This window comes from Buteo buteo, chromosome 1 (genome assembly GCF_964188355.1).
Source record: "Buteo buteo chromosome 1, bButBut1.hap1.1, whole genome shotgun sequence".
NCBI lineage: Eukaryota > Metazoa > Chordata > Aves > Accipitriformes > Accipitridae > Buteo > Buteo buteo.
In genome coordinates this window covers 12,026,111-12,053,708 of record NC_134171.1, presented here as the reverse complement: position 1 = coordinate 12,053,708, position 27,598 = coordinate 12,026,111, and the positions used below count along the sequence as shown (strand labels likewise).

General features: G+C 40.6%; 1 protein-coding gene across 1 annotated transcript; it reads left to right on the top strand.

Moving 5' to 3' along the window:
- The first annotated feature begins 287 nt into the window (after positions 1 to 287).
- Positions 288 to 27,598, top strand: HTRA3 (HtrA serine peptidase 3). The gene is made up of 9 exons (XM_075022509.1): positions 288 to 1,168; positions 10,303 to 10,402; positions 12,155 to 12,377; positions 13,067 to 13,261; positions 15,907 to 15,939; positions 16,614 to 16,728; positions 23,277 to 23,325; positions 25,152 to 25,247; positions 26,531 to 27,598. Exons 1-9 carry the CDS (start codon positions 745 to 747, stop codon positions 26,694 to 26,696), a joined length of 1,401 nt encoding a protein of 466 aa, XP_074878610.1. The 5' UTR covers positions 288 to 744; the 3' UTR covers positions 26,697 to 27,598.

Sequence of the window (27,598 nt, the reverse complement as noted above, 5' to 3'; positions counted from 1 at the left end):
GTCGCGCACCTACGACTTCTGCCGTCGAGTGCCTCGCCGCAGCCGCCCTCCCCCCGGCCTTTCCCCGCCTCGGGGCCGTGACTGACCAGCAGACGGGCGGCATCAGCCCCGCGCCGCCCCTGCTGAGGGGAGCGGGCCCTCCCCGCTCTGCCCGCCCCTAGGGAGCCGGCCCAGCCCGCCTGAGGGCTCCCCTCAGCCAGGCCCTCCCCGGCCCAGGGGCCCGCCCGCGGGGAGCCGTCCCTCCCCGGTCGGGGTGGGGCCTGGCCGTCGCTGCTGCCGCCGCGGAGCTCCCGCGGCTGCTGCTGGAGGCGGCGGCGGGGGCTCCGGGCGCGTCCCACATATAACCCTGCCGCTCTGCTCGGCGCGGTCCTCACTGCTTCCCGCGGCCGCCTGGGGACGGCGCTCACCTTGCGCGGCGGCAGCTTGGCCATGGCTCGGCGCCTCAGCCCTGCGAGCTAGTCCCGGGGAGCAGCCTGAGCTGCCGCGCCTCGGACGGACGGAGCTGGGCTTAACCCTGCGGCTTCGTGCTCCAGCCTCTTTCCTTCCATCTGCTGCTTTTTCCCGCTCCGCCTGCAAAAGCCCCGCTCGGGGGAGAAGGGACTCTCCCGCCCGTGTGGGCATAAAGCCCGACTTACCCTTGCCTCGCCGCACCGCGATCGCACCTTCCCCCGCCACCGCCTCCCCTCGGGCCGGGCGGGCTCGCACCCCTTCTCCGCCGCTCTCGCCGCCGGCAGCCCGCCGAGGATGCGGGTGTCGCTGCTGAGCCCGTTGCTCCTGCTGTCCCTCAGCTGCAGCCCGGGCGCCGCGGACCTCTCGGCTTCCCGAGCCAAGTGCCCGACCCGCTGCGATGTCTCAAAGTGCCCCAGCCCCAGCTGCCCCAGCGGCTACGTCCCCGACCGCTGCAACTGCTGCCTCATCTGCGCCGCGGGCGAGGGGGACTCCTGCGGCCGCAAGGAGGACCCCCCCTGCGGGGACAGCCTCGACTGCCGCTACCCCATGGGCAAGCGCTTCGCCAAGGGGGTCTGCCAGTGCAAGCTCAGCGCCCAGGTGTGCGGCAGCGACGGCCGGACCTACGACAACATCTGCCAGCTGAAGGCGGTGAGCCGCAAGGCGCTGCAGCACGGCCTGCCCGCCGTCGCCCAGGTCCAGAAGGGAGCCTGTGAATCGGGTAGGAGCATGGTGGGGCCTGCCCGTGGGGCAGGGGGAGGCGGGTGGACAGCGCAGGGGCGTGCTGGTGGCCGGGATAAGAAAAATCGTGATTTTCCAGTGACCCAGGACGGCTGGGTGGCTCCAGGGACCGTAAGAGGCTATAAGGTCAAGGCGCCTCGCCTGCCTGGGGTCGCCGTGGCGTGGGGAAGGGGCGCTCGGGTCCTTTCTGAATGGCAAAAGTCATCCTCCCTGATCCTCAGCGTGGGCTGGAGGCCTCGGGCTGAGGCCTGGGAAGGCTTCTGCTCCGTAGGACGGCCGCGGACGCCTCAGGGTTGCGCGCATCGCTGACGCGTCGCGCCGGTGAGCAGGAGGTGAGTGCGGTCGGCAGCATGGAAGCCAGCTCGGTGGAGGGCAGGGCAGCCGTTACGTCCTCAGCCGTCGCCCCTTCTCAAGGCAGGGTGGTGGTACAACTTGCTCTTGTCCTGCCGGCGCTGCGTTCGTTTTGCAACGTCGGCACTTGCTGCTGGGGCATTTCGGTGGCATTGCCTGTGCAGGTCGCGCTGCAGATCCGTTGCACCGTGGCCCCCACGGGCAGAGCAGGGACCCGGGAATGCTTGTGCTGTGGGGCCTTCCCTGGTGCTGTACGGGAGGTTAATTGGATTCACCTGACAGGCATCTCTGCGCAGAAAATGTGTCTTTAAGCCATGTAGCTCAAACGGGAGAAAAAGCACCGAGTAGTATATAAAACACCTAAAACGTAGTCTTTTGCCTGTTTTATTTTCTTTTCACAAGAAGTTTTGTAGCCTTGTAGAGTCTAAAGTGGGAAAAAATACCTGTGAACATCCTTTACAGTTTAAAATACTGACACTCAGGGTATCAAATGGTCTTCTGTTTGCAGGAACCACTTACATTGGTAATTTTTTTTTAGTATTAAAATGGGTCACTTTATGGAAGCATTAATGCTGCTAATACCTTTTCACGTACTTACTGATACGTTATTTTAAGCGTTTGCTTCTGTTACCTTTCTGATAGTGTTCCTGGAAAGAAAAGTCATATGCATAACGGAGTTCTAAATCATGCATGAGTGTTTCCATTATGTCAGGTGAACCACTAACCATCCTGTTTATTCATAGGTAGCAAACTTGCCAGAATTTTTGGGAGGAGTCAGAGGGAAAAGGGCTACTGTTGTAGCCTTTCTGTGAATAGGAGACCTTTCATGTAGACTGCTCTTGAGAGAAGGTGAACTGTGGTGCAGAGAGGAGGACATCAAATTGTCTTCCTGGAGTCCCTTTAGGAGTATCTTGTAAGAGTCAAGAATTGCTCCAGATGCCAGCCTGGAGCTGCAATGATCAGTCTCTCCAGTATTTTGTAGTTATAAATTGCTGTTTGCCTGTTCCTTTTCACATCAGCATCCATTAGCTTTAGTACTCCTAATACTTGTTTGGAACTGATCCACGTGAAATAATCAGAATGTTTAACCAAAATAAGTGAGCTAGCCTGCATCTAAGGGCTTACTGAGTTCTTGGGGTTTGGTATATATGACATTTTCTTTAAGGAATCCTCCTGAATCTACTGTTAATAGGCTTAGGAATTTGGAGCTGTGAGGTAGAGGTAACATTCTTTTTTCAAGCAACTATTTTAGTGTTCACTTTATTTTGGCTTTATTTTTTTGTCCCAGAAAACCTCAGCTTAGATGAAGCATCTGGTTCTCTGTTAAGTTTTAATTTTTTTATTCAATTCTACAGCTGCACAAACTGAAGCTCAAAGAAACCGAGTGTCTTGCCCAAGGTCAGACTGAGTTGGTGGTTGAGCCAGGAATAGAACTCAATTATGGTGGTTTGTTTTTTTTTTTTTTTTTTAACAATAACATGCAATGGCTGTAATGAGAGGTTTAGAAGAGTCGACAGTTTAACATTACTGTCGAGTTTCTCCCTTTTCCCTGTTCTTGAAAGAAATCTGGCCTCAGATGACTCAGAGTTTGAAGGGCTAAGCTAGTTATGAAGTAAATCCAGTTTTACTTAACCGTACATATATTAAAACAATCTCAGATAACAGTAGCCTTACATAGTGTGACTTAGGCCATTTTCTGACCATGCAATGACCTTTACTTTTGTCCATTTCCAGTTGCTTATGTTGATGCTAAGTTATATTCTGGCTGTGATAAACCAAGATGGGCTGAGAAAACTTAGCTGTGGTTTCCTAGTGACAGAAGTCTCATGAGCGAGGATGCATGAAAAAGGAGCGGTAAAGGATAGTAAAGGGTGCAGAAAGGAAGGGAGGAAAGAGGTGCTCAGGATGACTGCATGATAATTCCAAAACTGACAGAATTGAAAATACTTTTTCCTTGTTGAAGTCCTGGATTAGCTTGAAGAACAACATGCCAAATTGCAAGTTCTAGATACAGTGTACTAAAGGGGGTGTGTATTGCATGGAGATACAGGAACGCTCTCATTGATGTTCTTCAGTATGCCTATGCCCTGAAAACTATTACTCATACAGTTAGCCTGATGCATCTGAGCAGAACTCCTAGGCAAATTTAAACTATATGCTACAAATATATATATTTTTTCTCTTCAACACTAGATACCTTAATATAGGGAATTTTCTGAAGCAGCTAGCTTTTCCCTGCCTTCTGTCACCTACTGTGAGAAAGACAAGCTGTTACAGGGTAGTGTGTAAGTAATGGCATAGATATTTATGGAAGACAACCTCTGTAATCAAAGACCCATTCTTATAGAGCCCTGTTTCTCACTGCAGCAAATTTAAGTTTTAACAATGCCATATAATGATCCATTAAGGTGTCAAACTCCTCACTCAAAGGATTCACATGGTCACCTGCAACCTGTGGCTGATTTATGTCAGACTTTCTTGCACAAAGGACTGTTTATGATCTCTCAGTACAACTTTCTTAGTACAGTTAATAATTCCCTGTGATATTATTTTGCTAATGGCTTCTGTGAAGACACTTCATATGTTGAAAGATTTGTATTTTCTTACCTAGGATGTGGAAGCAAAAAGTTATTTTTTTGAAAAATAAGGCTGCTATTTTGTCAGTGCAACAAGGAAAACAAAAAGATTGATTAGAAAACCTTTGAGGAAAGAAGTTCCAGAAAACAAATACGTTGGGTTTGACACTGATCCTTTGCAGGGTTCTGCCTGAGAATGTCTGTCCTCTGCATTGTTTTAACTGAATTCCGTCTCAGAAGGTGGTCATGATATAAGCTTCACCCATGGCAGTCAAATCTTTGCAAGATATGAGCTTAAAAGTTCAGTTCCCTAAAAGAAATGTTTGAAATACAGTTAATGCATGAGCAGAGTCATTGCACACAGTTCCACATGGGGTGTTTGGAGTGTGCCTGTGCATAACCTTGAAGATACAGAGGAACAACTGAGCATATCATTACTTGCATTTTTGAGAAGTTGGCCTAGTAAGAGATACTGAAGTCTCCTACTGGTATTACTGTCATCAGAGCTTTACAGCTGCCCCCAGCTATATTTAGGGAAATGCACTGCAAGGTGTTGGCTGGAAACGCAAACTCTAGTCACATTCCTTTACTGATTGTTTTCCTTATGTCTGAGTTTGTTTTGAGTTCCTGCAGGTGAGGATGAATATTGTACAGTGTTTGGTATATCATTCAGAGTATAGCACTTCACTGCTTTGTATAGTATAGCTAACAGGAAAGAGATGTTCTCACTGTGTCTCCTTGTGAGAGTCACTTGGGAAGGAGGAATAACAAGCATCTGAAGTCAGTGAGGCAGTGAGGTGTCTGTGCTGGAAGGCTTGTGCCAGTCTGTCTTCGTCTGGCTGCTGTCATTGCTGCACTGCACAGGAAAGCCACTTTGGTGTTGGTTCACCAAAATGTTTTCATCTGTGCACGGTAGACATCCATTGTATAAACAAGTTGCCTGAACCATAATGTGGCATTAAACTCACCAAGGCTTTATGGTCAGTGCACAGCTATGCAACTTGATCTTAATGCTGAATTCATCAGAAAAGCTGCCCATGAACCTATGTTTCCAGCAGATGTTTCTGTTTTTTAAGCAGAGACATTATAATCTTTTATTTGTCTTTCACTTCTTTCCATGAAAGCACAGTAGGGACAGTGTTTATCCCTGGTGATCAGATCTGCCAGGTTGCAGTCCTCCCTTAGACATAATAATTTTGCTGAACACACGGATCTTTTCTGAAGCTGGTTTTAAAAGGGTGATGGGGGAACAGCCTTGAAAGAATGAGTTTCCCAGGCTCACAAATTCTTAATGAATATAAAATTGTGGATTTTAATACAATGTATTGTCTATAAGAAAGCATTGAATGTGATTTGATTTAATTCTACAGGGAGTAAGTTGGCAGATATTCAGAAACTTTCAGTCTTTTGCAAATGTAAATTGGTCTAGCTTTATTGTCTTCAGTGGGATTATGACAATTTATTTCTGCTGAATTTTTTTTCCAGTTCCCTTCATACTAGCTTAACTCTACAAATTTGTTGGAGTTGTTCCTGATTTACAGCAGTGTTAATGAGGTTAGAGTGGGTCTATTGTCTCTGCAAGAAAGTAAATAAAACACTATTAGATGAACTCATAGCCTGTAGAGAACACTACAGTCCAGGAAAAGTTTTAAGCTGATAGAAAGGATACACCTACCTGACAGGCACTTAGCTTTAGCCATGTAAATCCAATGTAGTTGGAGCCCATAGAACTGGAAATAAAAGACCACATTTTACAAAACCGGCTGAACATCTTTAACTCCAGTTTATGCACTTACGTCTACATCTGGATTTTGAGTGTTCTGTGAGAGGAGCTGGAGAGCTGAAGATCTAATCACTTCATTGAAATGACAGGATGGGAGTTCAGATCTACTGAAAATCTGGTTGATTTGTGGCTATGGAGCAGACTGGGAAAATCTAGTTCTTTTGATTAAGAACTGTGTAGACAGCTGAAGACTCATATAGTATAAATTTGTTTTTGCTTCAAGTACAACCTGGTTGCAGCACCTTTGATATCTTGGTTATACAACAGATAGTTAATTGGATTAAGTGATGGCTTTTTGCCAAGATAAATTAGCTTTGGTTAGTGTGAGATGACTTTGAACATGCAGTAATAACATGGAAAATAATGGATGTTATTGAGAGACCTTTGAAAAAATATGTGGCAAATCTCAGTAGGTCAATAGGTCAAAATACACAAAGCTGCTGTAAACTCAGAGCTTTTACATTCACAGTCCAGCAGAGGTCCGAGAGCTGCGTGAAACTCTGCAAGACAGCGAGAGTATTTGGGGGAGGACAAAGGAAGAAAAAGACACACATTTAATTTTATGTTTTAGTAAGAACAGTAGCAGCAGCTAGTGTCTACCAACTAATGCAAATTAAAGGGTAGATTGGAAGTCTGATGTAAAGCCCTGATTCTACTGCTACAGTTACAAGACTTGTTTTCAGGGTGACCTTAACAACTTACACAATGTTGGATGTTGCTTCCTTCTTCAGTTTCTCAGGCTGCAATTCCTCCCTTTTAAAGTATATTGAGAACTTCCGATGAAAACCAACAGTTTAGTAACTATGCACTAAAATGTTGTTAATAATAACCAACATTTCAGTTCCCTTAAATAGGGCTGTATGTGTGAGATTAAATGTTAGTTTGCAGTTACATCTTCCAAGTCCACAGTTTGAGTTCCTGGCATGTCATATAATGTGTTTAAAGGTTCTCATCACTCCCAGCTGGCAGAAGCTGATTCAAGAGAGATCAGTTTCTATGAAGACATCTCAACTTTGTAAGTCAGTTTTCACCAGTATTTAGTCCCCACCAGACAATAGTAAGAACAGCTCATCTCTAGTCAGGCCAGTAGATCTTCAGCTACACTTTTCTTACGAAGTTTGCGTGTCTCTTCTTCTTCATCCTCCTTTGTTTCAGATTTCCCTTTAACATATAGTGCGGATTTGATTTACCTTCAGGTTTGAGTATTCTTGTCTTTCGACCCCAACAGAGAGGTTCTGGACTTCTGCTCAGACTGAGAAATGCTTCCGCTATGGTATGGAAAGAAGACAAGCTTTGCTTTGGTTTTACAGTCTCCTCTCCCTAGGGCTGCATTTTATTTTCTTTGGCTCTTTCCATGTTTGCATTCATCTGTTATCTTTCAGACTTTTTCTCTCTGCCTACCCCAAATCTTACCTGGAAAGCCACTGCCACCCATGATGTTTCCCTAGTGGCTACTCAGGAGTGGTGCAAAACTGAGTTCTTTGACAGGTGTCCTCCTCTGCTTTTGGCCATGTGCAATTCTGTGACAATTTGGCATGAGCAGAAGAGCTCAGCACTCAGCAGATGCAAAGGGATTTAGTTGCCTGGACTCACTTAGAGCTATGCTGATTTACACCAACTGAAAGCCTGTGTTCACCATGCTTTTCCCCCCAATTCTATGCTAGTTTATCAGCTGAGGGTATAGCTAACTGTCTTTCATAGATGCATAGTCATTTCTATTAAGATAAATGTGATGATAGTGTTACATCCTGTCAGTGAACATTGCTATGTATGCAAGCATTCAAAGTCAAGTTAGCAGACTTCAAAGGATATACTGCATAATCAGGCAAGCTGCTTGTGAACTGAAGGTAAGACAAATCTTCAGTGGCCCAGTCAGCAAAATAAATAACAGTATATTGTGCTTATATTTGACTGTCCTCTGTGATTCTTGTTTGTGGTGTCTCTTTTAAACTAAGTACTGAAACAAGCATATTCAATTGGTTAGAAGGATTTTTCAGAGTGTGTGAGAATGTATGTAAAAATAATAGACTGAATCTAGTCCTGCCAAGTTGTCCCTTCTGTTTATACCATATCTTATAAATTTGGCTTGCTAAATGTAAGCATGGTTTCTTTCCCCTCAAAAGTAAATCCCATGTCCAGTAACAGGAAAAAGAACTCATAGACTTCTATGGAGAAATGCCTAATTGTCTTGATTTGGTTTCTTCAATACTTTCTTCCTTGGTACCAGTGTTGCGTCCATTCCATAAGTTCCTGTCTTTGCTTCAGGTCTTTTGGATACTGTGGTAATGTAAGGCCTCTCACTTTCTGACTTCATAGGTCCTTTAACAGTTTTATTGTGAAAACTTTCTGAGATGCTATAGGAACTATAACAACTAGTTCTCTGTCACCCACTATCTTATGAAGTCATTCAAAGAATAGAATAGATCAGTGAGGCTTTTTTTGTATGTAAGTTAGACTCCATGGTGCTGTAATCATCCCAACTAATTTACAAGTTACAAGGTTTAATGGTCAGTAAAACACCTGTAGATAAGAATTGGTGAAAATGATCTTTGAATTAAGACCTACACAGAATACCAAAATACGTGAGAACTCTCCTAAATTTCTCTCTCCTTTCTTTTCTGTGTGTCTTTCCTTCTTGTGTGATGCCTCCTACCTAGTTTCCTTTTAAAGACTTGGGTAAAGGGCAACTGATGAAAGAAAAGTATATACTGTCAAAAGGCAGAATCTGTATCTGGGCTCATTACTGTGTTATGTGATTTAGAAATAGGCAAATCTAGAACTGTTAAGACCGAGTGTTGACTTGGTACACAAGAGCTACTGTGGCGTAAGTTCATCCTTAAGCATGAGTTGAACTTAAAGCAAATCATGATGGGGCAAGCATCACTTCTGAAGAGTTGATGTGGTTTAGAAATTAGAACTTAGAGCCTCTCCCTCCTGACTAAATGGCAGAAGAAGAATTAAATTTCCTGGGATAAAGAGTGTTGCACCAGATTTGAAAAAAGCCAGAAATGTTATTGCTGTATCTGATTACAACTCATTTACTCCTTTCCCTAGATCCCATAGTCAATTTTAAAGCATCAGGCTGTGAACATGAAAGATTGCTATTTGAGTGTGGTGATATGTCCCCTAACATGCGTTTAACATATGTGGCTATATGTCCCCATGTATTAGGGATCGCAGAAAGTATGACATTCTAGCACAAGCAGTATTATTACTCTGTGATGTTGTGATGTTAGAATCCAGGATGTTATGACATTAGCAGCCAGGATGCTGTGGGCCTTTTTTCCCTAAGATCTTCATTCCACAGAATTATATTCAGTATTCATAAATGCTGTGTATAGTGCTTCGTAACGTAGTACCGCACCGGCTTTTATCAGAACGCTTAGTATTTAGTAATCTATTGCTATGTGCAACTGCTTGTGACAGCTTAAATGTGAATTTGCAAAACTTTTTAGGTGCAAAGGTTATCATTTACAGCAGGTTTCTAATGAGTCTGCTTCAAAAAATCCTAACTTAGGTTCTACATGTGGTTCCCAAATACTGCAGCTATATTACTCAGCACTTGTTAGACCACTTCTAGAATACTGCATCCAGTTTTGGACCCCTCAGTACAAGAAAGGCATTGACAAACTGGAGTGAGTTCAGGAGAAGGTCATGAGGATGGTTGTGGGGGCTGGACATATCTCCTGTGAGAAGAAGCTGAGGGAACTGGGCTTGTTCAGCCTGGAGAAGAGAAGGTGTCAGGAGGACCTAACAGCAGCCTTCCTGCACTCATGAGGAAATTATCAGGAAGATGGAGCCAGGCTTTTTACAGTGGTGCATAGTGGGAGGATGAGAAACATTGGGCATGAGTTGAAAGATGAGTCTCAACAACAGAGGTTCAGAGTAGATATAAGAAAAACTTTTACATCATGGAGGATAGTGAAGCAGTGGGACGAGTTGCCCAGAGAATTTCTGGAGTCTCTATCATTGGAGGTTTTCAAGTCCCAAGTGGACAGAGCCTTTGACCAACCTGGTCTGCCTTTGTAGACGACCCAGCTTTGAGCAGGAGGTTGAACTAGAGACCTCCTGAGGTCCCTTCCAACCTGATTTATCCTATGACCCTATGTGTTTTGGATAATAATTAGTAGTTGTCCTGAGAAAAATACTCCAAACAAGGTTTGTAGACTTCCAAGAAAGTCAAAGAACTTACAACCAAGTGATGCTGATGTTTAATTTTCTCAGGAACAAGCAAAATGCTGGATAAGTTTTGAACAATCTTAATGACTTTGATTACTTTTCAAATACCTGTTTGGAAACTATCCCAGTAGGAGAAACAGACCAATTCAAAGCATATTTATCTCACCTACTTGGTAAAAAAGGGTATTGTCTTATTAACATATCCAATTCTTTCTGCTAGTATAGGTCACCTACAGTCCAGCAGCCCAAGATACAAATTCAACTTCATAGCAGATGTGGTGGAAAAAATTGCACCTGCAGTTGTGCACATTGAACTTTTCCTCAGGTAACACTTTCAATTCTTTGTGTTTGATTTGCATAGTTTAACAATGGTCTACAAAGATTTTTCAGTGTAGTAAATTTCATTTTGAATTCTTGAAGTTCACAAAATGCTCTGAAACATTACAGCAGACTCATTTATCCAGAGAACGACCCTTTTGTGTGTTTTATTCCTGTTTAGTAGATCTATTTTATTGGGCTTAAAGTCTTTACAGTACTTTACAATACATATTGTTTGCCATAAAATAAGTCTATCTCATCTTTGGAGGTCTCTTCAGCCTTCACTAAAATGTGTTGCTTATTGGATTATGTTTATTACCCCAGTTTTAATAAAAAAAAAACAAGTCCAGAAGGTAAGCTGGAAAAACGTAGCTCCTTGTTGCTTATTCTATATTCAATGAGAGGTGATTTTATTTTGGCAGGGAGAACATTAAGAGGTAGCATGTTGACCAGATGTAGCCTATCTAAACACAGAAACGATTTCTGATAGGAAAAAAATGTACTAAATTTGCTGACCAAAAGATACCAATATTCAGTGTACTGAAGCTGGAGCTGAGGCAGCAAGTTTAACACTGAGTGCTCAAAACAACCTGGGAGGAAGGTTTATTAACACTGAGTGCTCAAACCAGCCTGCTGTCAGAACAAATTACTGCAAATATTATATCTACTCCATCACCTGAATACCTTTCTGCTTCGAGTACTCTAATTTTGCATAGGTTTAAGAATTTCTTGGAGAATTTTTATAGGCTTTTTTAATATGCAAAAATCAAGATAATCAGGTTTTCTAAGACATAGATTTATGCACATGCTGATTGGTCTTTTAAGAGAATGTTACAATTGAAGATGTTTAAGATCTTTGCGTATGTAGTTAAGATTGTTTGTTCTTCCCTATAAGTAAATGTTTGTCCAGCAGCCTGCTGGGCGCTAATTGTGATACTGCCTTCTGCCTGGGATTGGCTCCAATTCTTTACTGCTGAATAGCCCAGAACTTTCAAACAATTTCCTAATAAGGACCACATCTTGGAAGAAAGAAGAATTTGTGGACCTTTTCTCATCTTGTGCTGCCCAGGCACTTTCTGTTCCTCTTAACAAATCTAAGGTCATTACAGCAGTTGTTCATAGAGAAAAGTCATAATACTTTATTTATAAAGTCTTTTAACTGTCTATATTGCAGCAAATGTTGTTTCCCACCAAGTTTTACCCACTGTTAGTGTTTTTCATTTCTTATCTTTCACATTTCCATGTGTTTTCCTGCCAGTGTACACTTGGGCTTCATGATTCCCTGAGACATCATCTCTTCCTTTACTCCTCTGTCCTGCTGCGAGGTTCCTTCTTCTTCCTTTTTTTTCCCACTAGAGGATCAGTCCGTTTGTCAGCCCTACTATTTCCTGTCATCATTTTCTTTCCGTATAGAAGCAGCATCTGGTGGGATCAAATGGATTGCTCGTCCTTCCCTTTTAGTCACCTAGCCTCTTTGCAAGGAAGCCTACAAAGACAGAATTGGAAACCAAAGGAAAAGGACCCTGCGGGTTGTCTGAAAACCTCAGTTCCTATCTCCCTGGCTGACTAAAAGCAGTCACAATTTTCAGCAAAGGATCCTTACTTTGTCAATTTTTTTTTAATTTAATTTTTGTAAGGATTGTAACATTGGTCATCAAATGCTTTCTTATTTCTCAGAGTGAATGGTGGTAAGTGACTGCTAGTATAATCTCTTAATTTATGCTTCTCTTATGAGTTATAATTACTTGCTTTTGTACAGGCACCCTCTCTTTGGTCGAAATGTCCCTCTTTCCAGTGGATCGGGGTTTATTATGTCTGATTCTGGTTTAATTGTGACCAATGCCCATGTGGTGTCAAGCACCAATGCTATATCAGGCAGACAACAGCTGAAAGTGCAGCTACAGAATGGAGATACCTATGAAGCAACCATCAAAGACATTGACAAGAAATCTGACATTGCAACAATAAAGATTCACCCTAAGGTAAGTGCCATAAACAGATGAATGAATTAATTTGGGAACCCTATTTCAGTTTCATTTAGTAGAGTGATTGGCTGGAATATGTGTTTAGGGATTCCTTGGAAATGTATCTAGGGAAAATTATGTACTGAAATACAGGCCTGCAAGTTCTTCATATCTTAGAATTAAATTACTTTGTCATCTGTGCTAGGAACTGCTAAAAATGCAGAAAAAAAAATGCAGCTCAATTAATATGTGGCCAGATTCTGCTATCTTTACCTGAAGACCTAGGCTATTTTGGCTAATCCTTCTAGCTTTGTGCCAGTACATGGACTGCAAGGTAGTACATAGTGTAGGAAGAGCAGCAGGCTGGTCAACAGCTGGTTTGTATGCTGTTTCTAGGAGGAGGAGGGAACAATCTGCTGGAAACCAGGAAAGTCTGTTTCAGGATCTTGCTGACTTTTTTTTTTTTTCTGGATGCAATCTGCAAGGTACTGCTGCTAGCAGGTTGTTTCTGAAGATAGTTTAAAGCAGTAACACCCTGCAGTATACTAATTTTACCTGGTGTAAGTTTTAGGTATATGATACTGAGTGGCTCTTTCATTAATGTAATGGCAATTGGATATTCCTAACTTCTTCCTAGTTTTTGATCTTTCCAAACAGGTTATTTTCAGGTATAAACTAATGCTTATTTCTTTCTTTCTGTGTTTAAGAAAAAACTACCAGTATTGTTACTGGGACACTCTGCTGATCTGAGGCCAGGAGAATTTGTGGTAGCGATTGGAAGTCCGTTTGCCTTACAGAACACTGTGACAACAGGTATTGTCAGCACTGCTCAGCGAGATGGCAAAGAACTTGGCCTGCGGGACTCAGATATGGATTACATTCAGACAGATGCTATTATCAATGTAAGTACTAGGTGTGTGAGGAGCAGAGCTCCGCAGTCCTGGAACCTTGAAATCCCCACCTGTTCAGCAGGGAAGTGTGTGCTCTGAAAGATGAAACCACTAAATAAAAGCAGCTTTGTTTAAAATTGGTGATAGGCCTTTCTTTTTGTAAAAGACTATGCAGTGTCTGTAAGTTGTGTTCAGGCATTAGTGGTGTGAAAGGTATGATAAATAAAACTACCCTCTTTGAGGTTGTCTATGAAGATGTTACACATGACAGGCTCTTCTCATTCTGTAGATTTCATGCAGTAACACGTGGTTGTATAGACCAGCAGTAAATCAACACATTTCTCTCTCTGCTTGTTCAGCTGATCTGGCCAAGCAAGCTGTAGAATAGAGCCAAAGTTTCTTTCGTCTCCATGCATTAGAACCAGATGGAGTAGTCAAGCTGATAGTATCTGCTTCAATTTAATGACAGGACACCCAAGGAAGAACTTAAGGAGAAGGCTGTTTTTTTGTTGTTGTTCTTGTTTTCCCTTTGCACATCACATACTCCAAGTAAGAACTTAGATGTAAAGTAACATGAAGTTTGAGATACAGTTTGGAGCTAAGGATCCTAGCACTGCAAGTTATATAGAAATACATGAAAATAATGTCCCTTCAGAGCAGCTTGGAGGGATCCAAAGAGATTAAGTCCTTGGGTGTATATATAACTTGTACTGATTCTAAAAAGAGCACTGCATGCATATCTGAGGTAGAAAATGGCCTGAAATTTTATGGCTTAAATCTGTTATACATTGAAAAGAAAATATTTTCAGGATTTATGTGCTGGACCTCAATGTCAAATTTGACATAACAAGTCAACGCTTAGCATTTTACACATGCAAAGCGCTTCACAAATGTTTGTCATCACAGACTTGTCAAAGGTAATTGTACGGGAAAAAAGAGGGTAATTACTTTTTGTACTAAGATATGACATAAAAGTGAGCTTTTTCAAAAAGCTTCTATATGATCCAGGAGCTGAACCTCTTAAGACATTTAATTGGAATTACTCTCTTCAGTTGTATAAGGAGAATAAGAAAACTTGGGCAAAATGCATTACTCGGGAGTACAAGCTGAATTGGTGGCAGAGACAGAATTAGAACATGGGATTCTTGACTTCACGCCTATACACATTCCTCAAGATCAAACTGCTTCCTTGTATATACTTAGGCATTCACTGCCCTCAAAAGCTAATGAGCAAGTTTAGACAAGGATTAGGAGAGTGTGTCAGATAATGCTAGACCAAATGGAATAGTGATAGCAGAGGAGGTAAGGAAAATGACAATATATTTGAATAGCTTTGCCATCTGAAACCACAAAATATGAAGATAGTCCCTGGCATAGGGGTGCTTTGTGCTTAGCTAATGCACTAGTTTCCTCTTGAGAATGGGAGGAGTTTGAGAGCTGGTCTATTCAGAGCATTCCTGTGGCTCAGCCAAGACTTTCCTGCAGCAATGTGCATGCAGCTGCCTTCTGAGAAATAGTAGGACAGCAGGAACATGGGGCAGGAGAAAACAGGGCCATATGTTCCCAAATGGAGCTATACTGCACATGCTGAAGTTTGTTCTTTATCACGTCCTTCAAACAGAGGACAAGTGAATGATAGATGATATGCTGAGGAAAGCTGAAAAATCATTACTTTGGTTCCTTTGTGTCAGTCAGATATAAAAATCAAGTGTGTAGCCTCTGATCACTGAAAAGGTACAATGTAAGAAACTGATCTCTGTTTAAACTTGAACTTCGAAGCTGTTTTAAAAACTTTAATGTCTGTTTTATTCTTCTGAGAATCTGTAAGGTTTGCCCAGTGCTATCTAAGTGTAAACAGTTTTATGGCTCATGTTGCTGTAATGCATCACTTAGCTTTTGTTTCTTTTGAGTGGTAAGTTGCTGCTCTTGGCTGTTGAGTAGACCTACTTGAAAACTCCTGGCCTCACTCAAAAACAAACTTGTTGAGCCAACATGAAGATGGACAAGAAACTTCTCCAACTTTCATTTCCTGGAGTCCTGTTGGATGTTTCCTTTGAAGGCCATTAGGTATTAGGCAATTTTGGACTGCTCAGAGCTGCTATATGCCCTCCTCAGAGAGGGTTGCATGTCTGTGGTTACTAAATCAATCCTTATGTAGTACCTACCTCATATGCTGTGATTAAACATGTAAAGCACTGTGTTCTTCTCCAGTGGAGAATAAGACTAACAATGTTACAAACCAAAGTGATGAATAAAAATACTTAAGACCTGTACATGCACCTCACTGAAATATAACTTTAAATAGCGATTAATTATTTCAAAACCTTGTTCTGATAGTCTTTAGAAGAATCAAAATACTTGCTTTAACTATTTAATGATTCTTCTTAATCTTACGGTCTAACTGTTTGGAGTGGTAAGTTGCTGCTCCTAACTTAAGGCCTGTTTCTGAAAAGAAAAAAAGTCTAGTCATAGGAGGTGTGAATGGGTAGGGTAAGACCTACCTATAGTATTCTGCGATCAATATTGTGTCCTTCAGTGCTGCCTAAGAAATGACCTGCTCTCTTTCATTTACTTACAAACAAAATACGGTTTGAAATGAAAATTGTGTTTCCTACAGTGAAGCACCAATTTATTGTTCCCTTATGTCATTTTTACAGTATGGCAACTCTGGAGGACCTCTAGTTAATCTGGTAAGTCCAGGTGACTTGGTTTTTGTTTTGTTTTGTTTCAAGAGCTAGTTTGAAATAAGTGGGAGAATATTTTTTCTAAAAGATTCATAGGTCATACTAGGTTCCAGTCATTCAGGCTAATGGTAGGCAGATACCCTGAAGCGTATTAGCTTCAGACTATGCAGATTAGGTCTCAGATCATACACCATTGAAAAACATTTCCCCATAGAGCAGAGGAAAATTTACACAGCAGTGAGGAAAATGGGATCCAGTAGGAGCAGTTATGCTCATTCACACTGTGAAACCTGGGGTGCATGGCAAAGATGGGACCTGGTTAATCCACACAACTGATTTTAAATAGGATTGCTTTGAACCAGCACTGATTTTGCAGGTTGATGAATTGTGGCTGTAGTGGTAGTAGTGACTCCACTGCCCACTCAGTGGAGGGATTATCTTGCCGAGTGGTGGGATGGACCTTGGATGAACAAACTGTACTGTAATCTCTCTGGCCATCACAGTTAAATGCAAAAGGGTTTGTGAATCAGAGCCCAGATCCTCCTTTACAAGTAATGTTTATTTCTTGAGTGATTACAACACTCTAAAATTTCTTATACCAGCTTTTAACAAGAAATGCTAGGCAGTGAGCTGAACCCTGTCACTTAAAAGCAAATTAATTGGGTGCTGTCTCTTAACAGGATGGTGAAGTGATTGGGATTAACACCTTGAAGGTCACAGCTGGAATTTCTTTTGCTATTCCTTCAGACCGCATCACTCAGTTTCTCACAGAGTCGCATGACAAACAAAGTAAAGGTAAGGTCTGCAAGAAACAGTGGCATCTTCTAATTATTATCCTGATCTGTTGGTGAAGTGCCAAAAGACATGGGTCTGGGATCCTATTACTTTCAGCAGCATTATTTTACAGTATAGAATGCCATAGGCTTGGAAATAGAAAACAACTTCACAGAAGTGGGAAAGACATTTTATTACTCAGACCCTGAAAAGTAGACAGTATCTGTATAAATCTGGGAAAAAGGGCCTCTGAGGACACAGATGAGTCATTACAGTCTCAAATGATCTTGAGAACAGATGGTGACTTGTTCAAAGAGTCTTATCCTCCTCTTTCACATATTGTCCAAGCAAAAAGTAGATTAAGGTGTACTGTGGAGAATAAGGTAAAAACTTTTTAAAACACTTGTCCATGGATGGAGTGTAGCGTGCACACTATCAGCAGATGATCTTTATTTTGCTATGGTCATCTGTGTCCGTGCTATATAATTGGATATTGTGATAGACTCTCAGGCCCTGGTGGAAGAAGAGCTGTGTACTAATTCCTGAAGAAATACATGGGAAAGGGTGGAGAGGCAGAAAAAAAGACAAACCTCTGTACTAAAGAGCATGTAAATCTGAATATACCAGTAACTGACAACTGCAGTACTCAGGCAAGTAAAAAAAGTCCAGCCTTGTATCTGTCACACTGTACTAGGTGTCATACTACATGCTGCACAGCCAAAGTTGATCTAGTAATACTTCACCCAGGCCAAACTTTCCTTTCTCTTTTGCTTGCCAGTTTATCTGTCCACACCCTACTCATCTTTTATCGTGAATGTTGGCTGCTGCTTGTCTTGAATCTTTTTGATATTAATCTTGTCTTCTGCTGAGTTCATCCAGTTCCTGATGCCAGGGTTGTTTCCCTACACCATTTTCCTCTCAGTGTTCTCTCAGATACTGTTATTTCAGAAACTTGGCTTAGTCAGAGGTTTTAAAGTTATGCACGTGCTTGTATATATGAGACCATCACAATTCTGATGGCTTCCCTCATCTGTGTTTTGCTGAATTCCCCAGATTAGATTGTTTTCACTTGCTGATTCGGGGGGAGTTGATGAAAAAAAATTGTGTGCTGAAAAGTACATTTCATACTGACATAATTTTGTTCCAGCCAACATGTCAAAAAACCCTCTTTATTCACTCAGGTTACTAACTGTTGGCTTCTGAGGGAAGCAAGACTGTATTGTTAGTGATGTTACCATTCAGAACCCAAACTGCTCATCTCTAAACAGGGAGGAGCGATGGCTCACCCTGCAGGCATGGCTCTAGGGGCATGAATGCAAGCCTTGTGCAGAAAGCCCACCATCTGCCAGTGGGTTCCTGGTCAGTGAAGGGGCTGGAAAGTTGGTGAAGGCTAGAGATGCCACTGCTGAAATCAGCCACCTTGCTCCTTCAGGCACTTTTACCTCCATAGAATGATGAATCCCCTGAGCCCAGCTAGGGGGCCTAGAGATAACTTTGCTTATGGAACCCTAAGAAAAAATATAGTGAAAGATTCAAGTTTATCTTGTGATTGTAATATACTGTCTGATTTTTTTTTTCATCATTCGCATCATCCTCTAATCAAAGGAAAAGGATTCACACTTTTGGCATCAGTGTGACCATCACTTCTTGGCATACCCTGGGCACAGGCGATTTTTGCTTTTTTTTATTTTTAAAATTTTTTTTGCTTATGCTTGTCTGAAGTACCTCTTGCACCTTAGCTTGCTGCAGGCAGAAGAACAGTCATTTACAACCCCTGATGAATAGAAAAAGAGAATTTCTAGGAGATATTTGCACCATGACTTAGTTTGCATTTTTTTAGGCCTTTAGTAATAGTTTTCAGGTTTGTTGTATAGGCGTTATTTCTTGATATAAGGGATTTGTGTAAGCAGAATTTTTTGGATGTTTCTATGATGTTTTCTTTTTCTCCAATTACGTTTCAGTAGTTTCAGTGGGATCCGCCCTTATGGTACAATTAGGTCATAGAAATAAGTTTAAGGGTATTACTGTTTTGCTCTAAATATCATATTGCCTGAAGATGATAAAATTCCCTTAGGAAACCGCTCTTTCCAGATTTACTCTGGCATATAGGAGATACTCAGAATATTGTTTAATAAGCTTGACCTTAGTCTTTTGAATCTCATTTGATCAGATAATTACCAGTTTTACATAGAAGGCATATAATTTTGAAGTCCCATCCATTGTATATAACTGCAAGTACATGGTCTACTGAAGTACAGGAATGGAGAGGGGGGAAAAAGGAGAGGATGGCATTTGAATGAAGTATTTGCACTGATTATTATTATCTAAACATCCTATATTACCTAATGCATGGGTAATACCTAATAATACCTAATGTATTTTTGACCAAAGATTTCCCACTCTCTACATAGAGATATTTATCTGTTGAATGGTCTGAAAGCCTTTGCTAATTTTGGATTTATCAGTAATAATGTTAACCTCCTTTTATAGTTAGGAATTCCTAAACTGGTGCATGAAGTTAAGTGTCTCCAACTATATCTCAGTTTTAACCATCTGTGTGTTCTGTCTTTACTTCTGGAGGTCATACATACTTAAGCATTGACTGATTTTTTTTTTTTGATTTTTTTTTTTTTTTTTTTTTTTACTTCAGTGTCTTTTGTTAGTATCCCATAGGAACTTCGTAGTTTCAGTCGTGGCTCTGCCATCTATTCCTAGTTTAGACTTGAGCAGAACAGTAAAACTAGAAAGTGTTCAAACATGGATCCTCTAGAATGGAAGACATAAGTTAGCAATTTGACAAAATATTAAAGGAAAATCCAGCCTAAGAGGTCAGCCTGGCCTCTCATATAATGTTAGCAGAAAAGTAAGTAAACCTTATTTCAGATGGGCAAGGAGAAATGGGGGAGCTCTGCACTGGCCACACCCAAGTTTTTTATATGAATCCTCATTTACATCCCTAGAACACTTTATTATTTGTCTTGAAACTATATGCTTGCCTATGTATTTGTATGATTATTACTGATAATTATTACCAATAGTCATGAGGGCTGCTTAGGAGCCTTGCTGATTATAGATTCAGACTATTGATTAAATTAAGCTATACAGTTTTTATGGAAGGTACACTGCACATAATTCAGCATTACAGACTCAAGCCGTTTTCATGGTTTCTGTTTGGCAGTGGAATATTTTTCGTAAATGCTTTCAGGACTGCCCATGCAATCTGCATGACGATCTAAGTGCAAAAGGAGTGAGCAGAAAAGTAGGAGTTTTGCCTGCCGCTTGAATAAAAAGTGCAGGATTCGTTTCTTCACTTGGAGATCTTGGTGATATCCTGGCCCCACTGAAATCAACTACAGTGGGGATACTCATGTGCCGGAGTTACTCATGCCTGTAAGAGTTCGAGTACCTGACCCCTTAATTTGGATTTATCAGTTCTTTTTGTGACAGTTTGTAAGTCATAAACACTTCTGCCTTCAGCCTGTGTTCATCTGTCTGGTTTGTATCTCTACTGTTAAAAGCATCAATAAAAAAAGAAAAGTTTAACAGTAAAGCAAATGCTTTCCTTACTGTGGAGCAGAAATCTCTGTAAATAATGAACTGCTTCTAGATACGTGGGGTCAGCTGCTTGTGACTTTCTATTAACAGAAAACAGATTTAAGTTTAAACTAGTGGTTGAGGCTGGATTGCTTGACCTTGTACCACTGGAATCAGTGTTTAATCTGGCCTGGTGTTTACAAAAATGAAATGCGATTTGAATATCTCTCTCTGCTGTGCTATGCTCCAGCTTTAAGCTGCAATGGTTCCACATTTGTCCAGCTTGATTGTTCCAACATATTAACCTTCTTTGAACTACTGCTGGGACTTCACCCCGGTGACATGCTTCTTAGATTTACAACCTCACTTTATTCCAGTTCTCCTAATTATTTTCTCTTCTGCCTCATGATTGCGCATATTGCCAGAATGACAGGTTTTGAGACATTTTATTCACAGAGCAGATGTAATATGACAGTGGTAGTTCCAGGTGCCACATACTGTTCTGCCAATGTGACTTAACCCTGACGTCAAAATGCCTATCCTTTGGGGATGATAAAATGCTACAACTGGTTGTCTGTGCCTGTTCAGTCTCTGCTGATACTTCTAATAAACTGGGCAATTATATTCCTTCTAATCATTGTTGATGAAAACTTTGGGGTTAGTGCAAGATGTTTGACTTGGGTTAAATTGAATGGAACAAACTTTCGCAAAACAAAAGGCCTGAAGTTTTTTTTACCTATATTCTGACATATGAAATGGTTGGAGGATGGGAAGGGGAGGAATCTAGACTCTGCTACTAAAATAATCCATAGCTCATAGCTGTTAGTTTTACTTTATACAATAGCGTTCTACTGTTACAGTATGAACTGCTATTTGGAGTGTGGCAAACTTATTGTGGAGAGAAGGCCGAAGGCCATTTTGCATTTTAATGCATGAACAGGAGTGAAATAATACCCCAACCTGCCTAAAGATAAAGGTAGAATGAGACTTTTAGTTGTGAATAAGTCTGTAGTTACCAGATTAATTTTTTTTTAAACCCAGCCTTATTTTTACATGTATCATTAGCCACGGGGGAAATAATTCCCTTTTATATCAGCGGCATTTCTGCTGTGTTTTTTCATTCTTGCCCAATCTCCTCCTTGCTGTTTTGTTTCTTCCAGATCAGTTTCTTTTGTCCCATCTTTCATTTTCATTTTTCTTTCATGTAAACATTCCTAACTCAGCCTCCAGAGTATGCTTTGTGCTTCTGCATATTTCTGCATCACACAGGCAATGACCAGCAGCAAACTGTTTAATACAAACAGTAAACTGTCACCAGAGATTCTGTCATCTATGTGTCTCATGAAGACAGCTTCATCATTTAACTGTCCACGTTGCCGGGATGGGGGGATTATTTTTAGGTGGGAGAATTATCATGTTCGGATATTTTTAAAAAGTGAAAACTTCTATTTATGCCACGTAGACTAGAGAAGCACTATGAGCGCGCTAGTTCACAACCATGCCCAAAGCTTTTGAGACTTCAATTTTGAGTAATTGGACTTCTTCATGACACTCTTAAAGCTGATTTTGATCTCATTAGTTTAACTTTAAAATAGAGGAGAGCCACAACATTTCAGGGGAAAGCAGGGATGATAGTTACAGATGTAAGATTGTTCAGTGTGGCAAATCCAATGTTTCGTAGTCAACGTTTTCACTGACACTAATGGGAATACTGGACATGCGTAAGGTTCAGGACTAAGTCCTTTACTTGGGACTATTTTTCTTGGGAACAGTAGGAGTTAGAGGAGGCTGTGTACATCTCCTTTTCAAACTTTTTCCTCACATGAGAACATGAAGAAGCTCAAAGAAATTGTGAAGCAGTTATGCTGGAACAAGTAAGGGGAAATACTGTTTCATACCGGATATAACTTAACTACTGAAGCAGTCACTTCAGGAAATCATCAAACTGCATTTTTTTCATAAGACAGCTGTGCAATATCATGACTACTAAAAGCCAACTACGGAAATGTGGTGCTGTTCCTAAAGGACTGAATTTTCACCATTTAAAATTCTGTAGGGTCCTGGCTAATCATAGAATAGTTTGGGTTGGAAGGGACCCTTAAAGGCATCTAGTCCAACCCCCCCTGCAACAAGCAGGGACATCTTCAACTAAATGGGGTTGCTCAGAGCTCTGTCCAATTTGACCTTGAATGTTTCCAGGGATGGGGCATCTACCACCTCTCTGGGCAACTTGTTGCAGTGTTTTACCACCCTCATTGTAAAAAATTTCTTCCTTATATCTAGTCTGAATGTACCCTCTTTTAGTTTAAAACTATTACGTCTTGTCCTATTGCAGTAGGCCTTACTAAAAAGTAGATACTCATCTTTCATATGAGCCCCCTTTAAGTACTGAAAGGCTGCTATAAGGTCTCTCTGGAACCTTCTCTTCTCCAGGCTGAACAACCCCAACTCTCTCAGCCTGTCTTCACAGGGGAGGGGTTCCATCCCTCTGATCATTTTTGTGATCATTTTGGCTAAACTGTCTGGGTTTTTTAAAAAGCTGCTTTTCATTCTTTGGGGTAGAAATAACAAGCCATTTGCATTAGAATCAGTGTGAGTCTTTTGGTTGTCCTTTCTCTGAAAGGTGGAAATTTTAATTTCTTTAAATCCCATTTCTATGTTTTAACAAGAACACCATATGATTAAATTCTCTTGACCAGTTTCAGATGAAGTGGTAGTTGGTCACAAAATTTTCCATTTACTGAAGTCATGTGATGCTAGATCACAGAAATTTTCCTGAATTTCCTGAAGGAAAACTCTTATGGAGTATAAATGAGCTTCTCTCACCCTCACTTGCAGGGAGAGGGATTGTCATTCTGTACACCAAGACTAATCAAAATGGGAAAAGACCTCAGTGTAGATGTGTATGATTTCTGTTTAGTTTTGTTAAAAGCTGATACATCCTGTTTTAATTGACAGGTGTTTTGAGTCATCAAAGTAGCTATTTTTGTCAGTGTTTGTCTAAATTTCTTAAATATCCTTTGTGTTGTTTTCAGATGGGAAGAAACGTTTCATTGGCATCAGAATGCTGACAATAACACCTGCGTAAGTATCTTAGAAAGGTAATCTTAATCTGAATGATCATGCATACAAGATGTGGTCAATAGTGATTCAGAACTTCATCATTCAGCTTTCATTAAAAATCTCCAGAGAAGCCACAAATATGCCTTAGCTTCTATGAATTCTGCGAACATTTTATTGATATTGGTGAAATACGTGTTCTGAGACCTGGAAAATCACTGTCAGTCATTCTCTAAATACTGATAATGGTGGATGCCCTGTTGATAGCTGAGGGAAATTAGGAAGAGCCTGAACATGGATTTTGGTTCTTGACAAGGATGTCTGGAGTTATACCAGGTTTTAGGTGACATTTAAACAAGCTGCTGCTTTCAGGTGACTGTGAGTGCCAGTGACAGATTAGCTGCCTGAGAGTTCGGCAGTAGTTCTGTCAGTGCCAGTGGAGGCCATATGATGTGAGATTTGGTGCCTAACCATTAACTGGAGAGAAAGCAGTTGCTAAAGTGCAAAACTAAAGCTTCGTGCCTCCATGTTAACAAAGCTAGAATATGGACACCCTCTTCCAGTTCTTTACTGCCTTTTCTCTCTCATGTTGCTTTATGTCTTGCTGTTAGCCACATGTATTCTGAAATAACAAATGAGGGCTCTTACTCTTGTGTTCTTTCCCAGCAGTAGGCACATTTCCAATGTGGCAGTAGAATAGAAAATTAAATAAGACAATTTCCAGCTGGGGTTGTAGGAAAGCCATCTTTGTTTATTGAGTTACACTCTTGCAATCCTCTCCAAAGGGTCAGATCCTCAGCTGGAAGGAATCAGTGTAATGGCATTAACATCACCAGGCCACTACCGGTGAAGAGAAACTCAGAATGTTTCTCTGCATAATTGTGAAGTGAACACGATGTGAGATTTTACTGCTTTTGTGGTGTCTAATGAAGCAGTGCAAGATGTCTCCAGGCCTGTTTTCAGGAAAAGGCTACTTGCCTTGTTATGTTTGCTTCAGTGATTTAATTGTTAGCTTCCTTGGTACAAAATCAAATGAAGTGAAGCTGTGTGCAGCCATTTTTGCTTGCTTTGCATGTGAAGGACCCCAGGTTTTCATGGCGGACAGCAGAGTAATCCATCATTAGTTTAAAACCCTTTCTTTCTAGAAAGGTGTTTTAACCCACACCGTAAACAGACCTGAATTGTTGTCATCTCCTCAGAAATGAGGGGATGTTTTTAGAGTCTCTATTTTGCAGCTGGTTCCTGTCTTCTTTCTTTAGAAAGGGATGCACAAACAATTCCTCAAGAAAATGAGGAAACTGAAGTTTCCTTGGAAAACTCTTACACTTCTGATCTAGCTGATGACTGAAGTTATCAAAAGCTGTATTGTTCTAAATAAAGACAAATTAAGAATCACTTGCAAAATGAAAGAAGCAAAATAGTTAGCAAATTTCCACCCCATCACCAGCATTAATTCTTTGAGGCAGGAATGTCTTTTGTGCCTGTACAGCACCTAGGACAGAGAGTGCTACTGTCCCTGTGCTCTCTGGGCTACTGTCCTTGTGCTCATCTATACTGCCCTCTGTGCTACTGCTACAAATAGCAAAAGTCAGGTTCTTGCAGGAGATGTAAGAGACCATTAAATATAGCATGTTTTGCACAGGTAAGTAGTTTTGATTCTCTTAAAATCTATGTTACTTGTTTTAATCCAAATTCAAATCCCCTATGTTCTCATCACAAGAACAAGGGGCAAACAATTAACTGCTAAGTCATTCGTTTTTGTCAAAAAAATTTGAGAATAAATAAGAATTTTTGAATGCTACTGCTTTTGTAGTGGAATCAAATGCTATATAACTGTGTTCTTCTTTTAGCTTGGTGGAAGAACTGAAACACAATAATGCTGATTTTCCTGATGTCAGAAGTGGAATTTATGTACATGAAGTTGTTCCAAACTCACCTTCTCATAGGTATGTAGAGTACATTATTTTCTTCACTGTAAATAAATCTCCAGATAGATACTAGTAGGTAATATTTCTGTTTATATTCAACTACTTTCTCATACTAGTCTTGATTTGTATTTAAACAATTAAAAATTGTGCTTTTAGGTTAAAAAAAAAAAGTTAAAATATTTGTGCTAAGATTCTACTCACATCTACAAAACTGAAATATTTCAATATCAGAATTTCTTAAATCATAGAATCATTTAGGTTGGAAAAGACCTTTAAGAACATCGAGTCCAACCATGCACCAGTAAGCCATGTCCCTAAGTGTCACCTCTACACGTCTTTTTAAATACCTCCAGGGATGGTGACTTAACCACTTCCCTAGGCAGCCTATTCCAGTGCTAAATAACCCTTTTGGCGAAGAAATTTTTCCTAATACCCAATCTAAACCTCCCCTGGCACAACTTGAGGCCGTTTCCTCTTGTCTTGTCACTTGTTACTTGGAAAAAGAGACCAACACCCACCTCACTACAACCTCCTTTCATGACATTATGAAACACCGACACTGTGCAAATTTAAGGAACACTCCAAATACAATGAACCAAATTTTGTTTTTGAAAAGTACGTTCAATATTAATAAATAGAAAGTTGGATTGAGTTTAAACAGGAAACAGGATAGCATTCACATAAAATACTGTCAGAGCGATTATCTGAGACAATGCTTTATCCTAGAGGAAGAGACTATTTTATAGAACAGTTGCAAAACAAATCAGACACTTCTAAAAATTATTTTAGGAATTATTAAGAAGATGCAAAGGCAATAAAAGCAGCTATTCTGGATTACACTTGAACAGCAAGAGAGAAATAATTTGCCTGTAGTTCAGTTGGTACACTTTGCTTGTCTTGAAATTTTGAGAGTAGTCTAATTTCCAAATTTTGAAATACATACTGGAGAGATAAAAGCATATTCTTGCAAATGGATGGAGTGGAGTCAGTCAGTCATGGCTAAAAGTCTTTTCTCTTTCTCCTTTGCTATAGTTTTGTGGAAGACAAAGAGAAAGTTAGACTACTTGTTTTTGCTGGTTTAGAAGAAAATCCTCAATGAAATAATGTGAGCCTGATTTTGCATTTAGCAAGTACTACCAATTACTCTTTTGCAGTCAGAAGGGTGGAATTTCCCTTCAAGGGAAACTAAAACAAGTAAAGATTTATCACATCAGCCAAAGGGGTGGTGAACAGTCTTTGTACTTTTTCTCTGCATAGAATGCATGCTTCCTGCCTTTTTCTTCTTGTCTTTGTCTTTGCAGAGGAGGGATCCAAGATGGAGATATTATTGTTAAAGTCAATGGACGTCCTTTGATGACTTCCAGTGACCTGCAAGAGGCTGTGATGAATGAATCACCTCTACTACTTGAAGTTCGAAGAGGAAATGATGACTTGCTATTTAACATTGAGCCTGAAGTTGTCATGTAAATAGAATTGAGAAAGCTCTCACCATAATTAAACTCACTTATTCTGGAACACTAGATACCTCCTTTACAGCTACAGTAATTATACTTCCTGTTGACTAATGACAAGGTGGACTAACTTAATTGCCTGAGCCATTTCTGTATATAGTAGCTAGAATGAATTCAATTATGCCATTTATAGAAGATTTAACTTTCAAAGAAATTTAAGAACTGTGTTCTGGGGAGGAGGAAAACAAATTTTGGGTAGCTGGTAGAAATGGTGTCCACTTCCAGTTCCTGCAGGTTCAGAGCAGATTCAGTTCTGTGTTTTGAAAGACCAAAATACTACTGGAAGTGAGGGAGCATGCCAAAAGGGGAAATTATTCTTAAACTACAGCCATGGCTGCAGCAGAAACAAGCTATTGCAATGCACAATTGAGCTTTTTTTTAATGTAACTTTTTCAATGTGAACCTAGTATTGGCAAAGCTTGTATTTGTTCTTAGTGCTTCTATGCTACATGTCAATGCAGGGAGATTAAATCTGTAAATATCGAAAGGAACAAAAATGGTATCAGGCTATAGAGTGTTACACCTAGGTCATGCGATTTTGGAATATAGTAAATGATTCTTATAGAATTAATGCCTTATTATATATAAATCAAAACGATGTGCTGAACAAAGTTAAGTTTGAGAAAGTGCACAGTTTTTTAAGAATTTGATACGAATTAGTTTTGCATTTTATTGGTAAGCTTTCCTGTAAAATTGTTACACTACTTTTGGCTTGTACTGTGTATGTTTCTACTGTAAGGAGATTAAAGTTTACACAAATAATGTGTTGGTGTAAACCTCTTTTTAAAGAAGTATGTCTTCCCTCCCTCTTCTCTCAGGCTGGAATAGACTCTCCCAAGGGAAAATTTTCTTAGAGAA

Bases quoted from the DNA above. Each gene is read 5' to 3' on its own strand.
- HTRA3 (XM_075022509.1), top strand. From the start codon at position 745: ATGCGGGTGTCGCTGCTGAGCCCGTTGCTCCTGCTGTCCCTCAGCTGC. The intron at 13,262-15,906 runs GTAAGTACTAGG...TCATTTTTACAG, and splicing joins AGACAGATGCTATTATCAAT to TATGGCAACTCTGGAGGACC. The intron at 25,248-26,530 runs GTATGTAGAGTA...TTGTCTTTGCAG, and splicing joins CCAAACTCACCTTCTCATAG to AGGAGGGATCCAAGATGGAG.